The sequence below is a fragment of the Lolium rigidum genome, chromosome 4, assembly GCF_022539505.1.
Source record: "Lolium rigidum isolate FL_2022 chromosome 4, APGP_CSIRO_Lrig_0.1, whole genome shotgun sequence".
In the NCBI taxonomy this organism is placed as follows: domain Eukaryota; kingdom Viridiplantae; phylum Streptophyta; class Magnoliopsida; order Poales; family Poaceae; genus Lolium; species Lolium rigidum.
The window spans coordinates 224,685,777-224,695,645 of record NC_061511.1 but is presented as its reverse complement, the minus strand read 5'-3'; the positions used below and the strand labels follow the sequence as shown (position 1 = coordinate 224,695,645).

The window sequence follows — 9,869 nt, the reverse complement described above, 5'->3', positions numbered from 1 at the left end:
AAAATATAAACATTCACGATGCCAAATCAATATCACATAGATTCACCAAAAAGTATAATTTCTCTAAATGTACATTAGATATTGTAGATATTCATATTTTTTCGTATAAATTTAGTCAAACTTGGAAGATGATGACTTTTGGCTAAAACTTAGGGCCTTACATTTTGGGATGGAGGGAGTACTAACAAAAGAAGAGCATTACTGCAGTCGAAATTTGGAACAACAAATCCAATAAGTTTGTAAATAAAAAGTTGAGTTTACTAATAAAAGGGTCCAACCATGAACCAATCAAAATGCATTCAGTTTACTTTGGAGTACCACTCAGTTTCTTATGTCTTGGTTCAGGGACTAGTTTTTTTTTTCCGAGTAGGAGGAGTAGACGGCTACTTTGCGAAAAGTGCACGTATTTACATCAATTTTGCAGAAATTTCTAAAGGAACTAGAAAGCGATCAAGTCAATTATTAGAAGCCGCAGAATGGTCTAGACAGTTGAACGGCAACTCCATTTCGGTGACCAAAGCGCCTGAAGACTCAGTTCGATGACCTCACATGGAGCTTCAGAGCAGTTTAACCACTATGGCTGCAGCTTCCATTTCGTTCTCCCTCTCTTGCCCCTGCGACCATGTAAACAGAAAAAAAGGGGTTCAGCCAATTGACACGCGCAGTCTTCCTTGGTTGTAAATTAAAGAAAGAGAGACGAGAATTGCCGCACATTCTCATTCTCTGTTGTTTCTTACTACTCTTGGACCCCTAGACAGCCTCTTCAAAGGGTGTTGAACGGTACCAGACTCAGCTTGCGAGGAGTCTTCAGAACCGGCAGATTGCAGATCATTAGTTCAAGTAAGAATATCCATCAGAGCTTCTGTTCAGTTACACACTTACACAGCACATACCTTCAGAGCTTGTGGCGTCTGAAGATCTCTTTCCCTGGTTGCCAGCTGGTTGAATTAACATGACATTCTGAACACACGACAGGATTAACATTTACCTTCAGTGACTTTGACTTTCAAAAAAGCATGAACAACACATAAACTTTGAAATTCTGGCTACCTTCACATCTTCATCTTGCCTGAGTCTTGGAACCTCCGGCTGGGCTGCCTTATTGTGGCCAGATATGTTCTCGGCAACTGTAATCACACCAACATCCATTTGTTGTTCTGGAATCGCACATCTCCCGTTGAAAGGTGGCAACTGGCAAAACCTGAAATTTCACAACATGATCATTTCAGACCTGCCAACCTCGAAAAAAAATCATTTCAGACCTGTCAAAAGGATGTTAAAGTTCTGTTGTCTATTAAATAATTAAAATAAAGATGGCCAAGGGCTAGTTTGAAAATAACTTGACTTTTTCGATAAAGGGAATATATTAATATCAAAAGATACCAATTACACCCAGCCTCTGCAACAACGCCCCACCCTAATGGCAGTACGGATGCACACAGCCAAAAAAATAACTTGACTTATCAGTAGATTTACCAGTGCAAATACTGGCAACATGAGCAATCATCCAGAAAGCCCAAGTCAGCAAGATAAACAAGAAGCCTATTGCACTTTCTGAAAAGGATACTCTAGCACAGCAAACTTGTCAGTATTACCGCTGGGGACAGGAGATCCCTGTAGGTACTGGGAATGTCATAGCTCTGGCGAGCAGTGATAGGTTTATGTTCTCAACTCCAGATTTTGCATGTTATTTGAAGTTCAAGATGTTAAAGAATAAGACTTCAAAAGAATATTTTCGATGAATATGATTTTAGATAACGGCATCAACTTTTAACAGTACCCGTCAATACACACTCTCGGGTCAGACTAGGGAAACCATTAGTGCGAAAATTTAGACCCTGGACATGGTAGCCAAGGTGGGTACTAATGATAGTATGTTGCAAGCTGAAAACTTTATTTTTTTGCATCAATTAAATGTTGCTAGCTGAAAACTTATTTTTTGCCGACTAAACTGGGGCACCCTAAAAGACAATTCTTAGAATGATAAAATCATCATATTTCATCGCCAGTGTACATATTTATGATAAAAGCGAGCTTGATTGCATACAAACCATTCAGACGGTAGAGACTCTGTATTGAAGCCCGCATTCAGCATTCTCCACTTACGACACTTGTAGCACTGAACCCAGTCATCAACAGCCTCAAAGCACTCACCCGTTTTTCTCTGGTTCAATAAAGTTAACTATATTGAATAATCTTAAAATGAGTAAACATAATATTTATAACAGTATGGAAGAATGTCAAAGCTAAAATGAGCACAGTGAATATTTTGTTCTTAGAGGCTAAGTAGAAACAAGGATTGAAGAGCAACCCCAGTCCTAACCACGTTAAACCCATGATAGCATGATTGCATACATGCAAATTGGTCTATGTATATACCATTTCAGAATAATGAATGTATTTGCTGCAGAAAATAGGTATAGATATATCCAATCCATATTTGCATTTCTTACCCAGTAGAGAGTGCCCACTATGCTGCCATCCCTACTCATCATTATGGCTAACATTTTCGATCATTTACAAAGTTGTCAAATGAATTTTCTCAAAAAAAGTATGATTGGAAGTAGTCTGCTATCAACCTATGATCCAAGTGCTTAAGGAGATCTGTGCAAGTACTTGACGTCCAGATATGTACAAGATATTTTCAATATCATCAAAGACCCATACCAAATTAAGACAGTCAAAATTTGTATCCCAGTATTCATCAGTTTTTCTACCAAGCCACTCCTCCAGTTTGGCATATATCTCACAATCTTGAAACCCTTGTTTACTGTTAAGAACCCAAGTATTACCATTTGCATCATCCTGCAAAATATATGAGGAATTTTATCCCAGGGACAAAAGAGTAAACCAATAAGAAAACTAAAGACCATTGATAACAAAGCCAAGATATTAAGCATACAATGAGGTCTGTAATATCTGCAACTCCTATTATTCCACGCCCCATGTCAGCATTATGCTTTTGACCTCCAACTCGTTTGTAAGACTGGGAAGAAAACAAAAAATCAGAGTAAAAAAAGCACAAAATGCATGACAAAGAGTAAAGGGCGCATTTACAAATAGCCTGCTGCAACAAAGCGGGCATGTGTTGTTGGTAAGGTGCAACTAAAGCTCAATCTAGTTCCTGCAAACTTGATCTAAAAATATATAGTTCCTGCAAATAGCTGTTGATTGTTACATTCCACATAATTTTCATGCTTAGCACAGATGGTGCTAAATTCGATCTCCATTTAATACTTGCAATCAAATGAAAGAAACATATTTCATATTTGCATACTCAAATTGAGCAAAAGAGTTGCAGTTTATACGGAGTAGAATGTACCAAACCTTGAATTTAACATTAACTTTTAATGCAGGCATAAGCATGAGTGGCTGATTCTAATGTGTAACGGGTCTAGGAGGAACCATGTATAGAACATAGTAAAATGAATTTGGACCAGATTGTGTGATTTAACAGAATAAAACATAATCCAACCTCTATAAGGCGACCATGCCAATACAAGAAAATTCCACAGTTCATTCTGTCCCATTCTACATCACTCCTTCCTAAAGTCAACTGAATGGTCTTTCCCATTATTTCCCCTGACAAAACTGAAGTATTGCGAAGTGTCTTTTCCAAATGACAAATTGTGACCTAGAAAAAAATAAATAAGATGAAAGCGTGAAATAACATTTCACAACATAGAAGTATAATGTATGATTATTTACCGGACACCCTTGGACAGTGATTTTCATCTGAGGGTTCAGGAACATAACTTCTAAATAAGATTTAAGTGAATAATCCAATGGTACCTTATAGAGTATAGAAAATGGTGTTAGAGACCAAATAATTAATGTAAGAACTTTTGCCGCTAGCGCGTTCATTAAAAGGACAAGATAGTGAGCAGTATGGAAATTAAAGCTGATCAAGCTCCCAAAATAACTTGAGAAGGGTGCAAAAGGATAAAATTAGAATGATGAAACAAACTTCTGGCATATATATTGAGAGGTTATATATTATCTGAAAAACAATAGTAAAAAAATAAAGTTCATGAGAATTACATACATTTCCAAGTGTTTGTCCTGGGCGAGATCGGACCCTTTTTGAACGGATTAATATGTCTCCATTGCACTGGCCAGAAGAATTTCCACCAGTCTTCTCTGAATTCCACTCCAAGGTGTAATCTCTACCCCATCTGTCCAAATTCCATATATAAACCTGTGTGCCAGTGCCCTCTTCACCAAATAAAGCCACCTTTTCTCCAATGATGTACTCGTTAAATGGAGAGAATTCCTTGATAGCATTCAGGTTATATTCTGCCGTAACTTCAGACTGGGTATTCTGGTCTACTTCCATGTACTGCCCTTTCTTGCAATATGTCACCACAGGAATCTCAAGTTTCTGTAGCAAATCATAATGTTATAGCCCTAACAATGCGCAGTAGACAAATAATGAACTAGTAAGTAGAACCATGCTTACATCTTTATTTTCATTAAAAGACTGCGATAGGAAGGAAACTGATCTGGAAGTTGAAGTTTGGGTAAGCACAACAGCATCTCTCCCAAGTTTCATAGCACCAGTCTACAAAATAGGACAACTGCTTACTGTTTGCGCACTTACTGTTTGCGCAGTTAAACATTATAAATTCCTAGTCATTAGTCATACTTGCTTGCAGGACAAAAATGCTTGAAGGTAAAGTGAACCGGAGCATGTCATTAATATTGCACATGAAAACCTAGCAAATAATACTAATAAACGAACTGTAGAACTAATATGTTTTAAATTATATTGAAGAACACACTGGTTCCTGCCTTCTGTAACCACGAGGTGGCAATCTTGTATGTGTTGTGTCTTCATTTACCAATATCATCACACATCTAAGGAGTGAATTAATTATAGGATAAAGTAAATACTAAATACAACTATATCTATCTCACTCATGCTCGTTTCAGTCACATATGTCAAATCGATCAGACAAATCATAGCAGAATAGCATATGATGGATGTATATGATCAAAACACTTAATCAGGAACTGAGTACAGTATAAGAAAGAGAATATTTCGCAATATTTGAATGACAGATGTTTACCTTGAATCCAATTCCAAACGTCCCAATCTGATCCTTGCAGTGTTCATCTGGTCGCTTGTGACCAAACGAGACCATTCTCATCATTTGAGCATAGGACATTCCATGCCCATTATCAACTACACATAAGACTGGAACTTTTTCATCTGCTTGCTTTGAAAACATATATTGGATGGAAATGTCCAAGCTTCCATAGATAAAAAGAACGAATCAGTTCGTAGAAAGAAATGACGAAATATCCAGATAATCTTCAAAACATGTATAAAGACACTAGCCTCAGCCAGTATTTTTTTTAGGAGAATCGCTACAGTTAGTGAAAAAACTAGAAACAGGAAAAAGTTGAATTTCTCTAAAAGCTCTATACCACTAGAAGCAGAATACAGTGTACATATTCACCAGGAAAAGAAGCAAAATATTAAAATAATGCTTAGGTTCTCACAAGGTGGGGCTTTTAATCAACCATTTTATTTTAAAGCTTTGGAAATATTACTGAATAAAAAAATATGTCTCTTTTTAGAGATAATATCTTTATCTTTTTACGGAATGTATCTTGATTTGCTTAATGGTCACACAATTTATCTTAAGAAATACATTTTAAAATTAAGATACCAATTAAAATTATAATGTTTACATGGTTCTTTCATAGGAAAGAGATACCTACAAAGGATACCCTATTTAAAGGCAATTGGCAAGGGTGCACTAAGTGTTGTTTTTGTGACCAGGAGGAGACAATACAAGATCTTTTCATAACTTGTCCTTTTGCAAAAATTCTGCAGGTTATCTTTAACAAAAGAAACTTTCCATCATTTCTGCAAGTTATCCCTTTGGCTACGCATTGATCCATATTTGGTCCTATCTCCAGCTGGCGGAGGAGCACCAGGCTATGAATATTGGGTGCAACCGTTTGATGAAAGTAGCATGGGATTTTTACAACCGCTGTGGTGTGCGATCTAGAAGGCAGTTGACCTGAAGCTGTTACCACGCAGTCTTTTTTAGTGGCTTATTAATGTTGAGACTTTGAATGACCCATGATCTGTAATGACATGTAATACTTTTTCTGATAATAAAGCTATAAAAGATTGTGTGCATCGATTGATTTAGAGGCTGGGGCTTCCCCATCTTCGTTTTTTTTCACAAAATTACTAAATAATCTCTTAACTACGATTACAGAATGCAGCACACAGATCACATGCACCTAACTAGTACAAAAATGATGTAATGAATAAACAAGCAATCTTTTTTTTAAATATTTGCACCCTAAAGACATGAGTGTACCTGGATGCACCAGCATCTCTTGAGTTATCAATGAGCTCTGCTATTGCTCCAAATATCCAGCCAGCATGTGTCTGACTAAGTGTTCGTATATAATTAGGGTCTGTGCTGACAAAATTTCTTGTAGGAGTAGATGTTCTCTTGGTCACTGCTAGGTTAGAATGTGGTTTGTTATCACAAATCTCCTCATTTCCATTGGATCTTCCTGGTGGCACAGCAGATAGGCGTTAAAAATTAATTTATACCGCAAAAATGTAATGGAGAACATGGCTGCATTGTTTTTAGCAGGGGATACATGCACACGTAATTATTCATATGAAGAAAGTAAAAAAGAAGAAAAATAGAAACTGTGAATCTTAGGAGGCATCTTGATTTTCACCAACATAAATATACTGCTAGTTTACAGATGTTGCCAATAGTCAATGAGCTTTCCACTTTAAACAAGGGGGTAATACGGCAGGCCAGCTGAAATATACTCATGGCTCATGCAGGTACCCCAGGAATGAAATGCTGTTAAAGTGTTAAACACAGAGTCGAAAAACTCTCACCAGACATCCCTGCCCTGTTTTTGTAGACTCCAGTCTCGTTCAGGCCAGTTTCATACAAGATCACCACATGAGAGAAGGAACGAGGTTTAGGAGCAAGAATGTAGAAGGTGCCAGACCTTAATTTAACAATACCGTCCTACAAGGAAATAAAACGGCACTCACATTACAGAGAGCAAAATGGAGCTATTAGAATGTGGTACAACAGTATGTAACGTACTCCTGTTTATCTTGCAGGCAACATAAACTAAACCCACAGTTAACTTTAGTTAATTAGGAACTAAGAAAAACTACAACATGGCATCACGTTCCCTTACCCTTTATTTTTCTTAAACCACTTGTCCATGTTACTCCCTCCATCCCAAGGAACATGTTTGAGATTTGTCAAAATTTAGATGTATCTAGCTACTATTTAGTGTCTATATGCATCCGAATTTAGACAAAATCTTTGACATGTTTGGTGGGACGGAGGGATTACTTCAAATAATGTCTAAAACCTCTAGCTAGCCACACCCTACCAACAAAATCTCAGAGGACATTAATTGGCAGTTACCCAATCATCACCTTTTTTTTTTCTTATAAGGGTGATTTAATGATTGAATATGTTGCATATGTTGTAGCCCCATAGTAAATTATCAGTAAATAACTAAATATCCTTACAGGAAAAACAGTATTTACCTTCCCACTTGAACAAAGGTAACGCATAAACCTTTCCCATTCCTTTATCTGATGATCATCTTCCGGATCAGGAACCAGTGAAAAATTCAGCAAATCACTCTGCCAACATTCCCTAGTTGGCACAAATTTAGTAATCGACCAAATAGAGGGACTGTAGAAGGAAAAGATAAATTACTCAGGTGTCCTGGCTTTATAAAACACAGGTACAAAAATGAGACAAGTATGAATATGAATGTGAAAATAACAAACACGGCATGCTTCCATATTTTTTTCTTCATAAGGGAAATACTATCGCCTTTCACAGTATCTTGATGAGTGTTTCATAAAGGTTATAGATTCAGGAACATAGTAGTTATAGCCATGTTTCTATCCCTATTTCAGTGCTATAAAATAAGGTACTCCCTCCAGCTCTAAATACTTGTCGCTGGTTCAGTAAATCTAGACATATTTTAGCCTATATTTTGACTGAAGTTGTGACAAGTATTTAGGGCCAGAGAGACTAGAGTACCTGTAACATGTCATTTAATAAATGTATGTATGGTCCGTTGTCATAAGATATTTTGATAAAAAAATTGTCATAAGCTATTCCGTTAAATTCAATGCATGAACGGCTTGAATAAGTATTGTAAAATAGAGCAGATGCAGTCAAGGATGAGGCCAGTACAACAACATGCCAAAGCAATCCTAAAAATAGTATAAACTAAATTCAGTAGTCCACTATAATATGGTACATAAATCATGAAGAATTACATATGCAAAAATAATTTTGGTCCAAGCTAGTGTATGAATAGTAGTCACTAGTCACTAGATAGCATTATCAGTTTGAAAAGGTTAAAGTCAACATACACTTTGATGGGTTCTGGAACATCACGGACTTTGGTCCGGCATATGGTCTTAGAATCCATTGTCAGCAACACAAAGCTCAAGCCAGGACCTACCATAAGAAAATACACATCAGGGAAAATAGAAGTAACAATATTGTAGTAATACAAGGACAAAAAATGGAATGATCATTCATAATAATATACAAGTGCTAAGCCCAAATTCAGAACAACTGGATACATATGTTTGCAATATCTGCAGTTGTAAATATACTTCTGCCAATTTGCTAATTCTCAGCCTCTTAATTGTAAGAATAAAAAAAGTGTGCTTCGCATTTTAAAACTGTCCTTGTAAATATGGGTCAATAGAGGCCTTTAAGAAGCACCACCACACGATGGGTCAGTTGCCTGAAACTACTGGCGATTGACCTCACTTCGAAAACTCTTCGTCCCGTCCTGTCCCCCGCGGGCGGCGTCGGGGCGACGCCCTCAATCCTCCCCGCCCAGGCCGAACTCTCCTCCTCTCCCCTCCGCCGCCGTCGGCGCAGGCCGCCGGGCAAAGCCCGCGCGGTGCCGGCGGCGGCGGCCGTCCCTTACCCGCGTGCTTGGCTGGGAGGCGCGGGGCTCTCTTCGGCCAACGGCGGTGCGTCCTGGTGGGCAAGGTGTCGGCGGCGGCGGCGCACCGTGGGTGGCGCTGCTCCGGGTGGTCTGGTGGCGGCGGCGCGGCCTCTTGGCGGCGGGGCGGCAGGGAGGTTAGCGGCGGCGCGGGCGGCGCGGCCCTGACCCAGATCTGGGCCTGTCTGGGCCCCATCTGGGCTTGGGCGGGCCAGATCTGGCATCCCGAGATCTGCTCCCGGCGGCTGGTGGAGCTCCCCTGCTGAGGGTGGCTTGGACGGCGGCGCGTGGACTGCAGCGCGGCCACGGGAGCTTCACGAGCCCGGCGGGCTCGGCCGGGCCAGAGGGGCCTGGTTTGCTCCTGTAGCTGCGTCCGGTCTGTCACCGCAGCTGGCGGTGGAGGTTGCGCCCTCCCGCGTGGCCGCTGTCCAGACTCTCCTCGGCTCGGGGTGTTTCCGTTCGGTCTCGTCGGTCTTCGTCAGTGGGTCACGGTGAGACGGCGCTGGTGGTTGCGTGACCGTGGTGGCGCGAGTTGGTGGGCGGCGAGGTTGGCGGAGCTTGACGGAGTGTCCGGGGCCGTGGGAATGTGGGGGACGGGAGAAATCCTTGTCGACGGCCGACACCGACGTGGTGATGCTCGCGGGCGCCACCATTCCCTCTTGAGGGGCGTCGGGGTTCCCCTTCCCACTTCCCCTTCGCATACCGGGGGAAACCCTAGGCTTGTCCGGGCAGCAGCGTCGTCATCGTCGCATCCCTTCTTGAAGGTGCTGTCTTGGTATGCGGCGCTTCGGAGGGCTAAGCTCGTGGTGGGAATCTTCCGGAGGGCGCAGCGGTTGCGGATCATCAGCGTTTTCGTCGATCCGACTTTGTCA

The 9,869-nt window shown here is 40.4% G+C and overlaps 1 protein-coding gene across 1 annotated transcript; it reads right to left on the bottom strand.

Annotated features, from left to right (window-relative positions):
• Positions 1-557: 557 nt before the first annotated feature.
• Positions 558-8,466, bottom strand: LOC124648323. The gene is made up of 15 exons (XM_047188109.1): positions 8,408-8,466; positions 7,562-7,712; positions 6,887-7,022; positions 6,342-6,543; positions 5,070-5,253; positions 4,460-4,561; positions 4,046-4,381; positions 3,709-3,792; positions 2,903-2,986; positions 2,668-2,805; positions 2,103-2,110; positions 1,051-1,201; positions 894-960; positions 738-805; positions 558-614 (listed from the first exon to the last, which is right to left on the bottom strand). The coding sequence occupies exons 1-15, from the start codon at positions 8,464-8,466 to the stop codon at positions 558-560; spliced, it is 1,827 nt and encodes a 608-aa protein (XP_047044065.1).
• Positions 8,467-9,869: the final 1,403 nt, after the last annotated feature.

Bases quoted from the DNA above. Each gene is read 5' to 3' on its own strand.
- LOC124648323 (XM_047188109.1), bottom strand. From the start codon at position 8,466: ATGGATTCTAAGACCATATGCCGGACCAAAGTCCGTGATGTTCCAGAA. The intron at 6,544-6,886 runs GTGAGAGTTTTT...CTGTGCCACCAG, and splicing joins AAACAGGGCAGGGATGTCTG to GAAGATCCAATGGAAATGAG. The intron at 4,382-4,459 runs GTAAGCATGGTT...GATTTGCTACAG, and splicing joins CTTTTAATGAAAATAAAGAT to AAACTTGAGATTCCTGTGGT.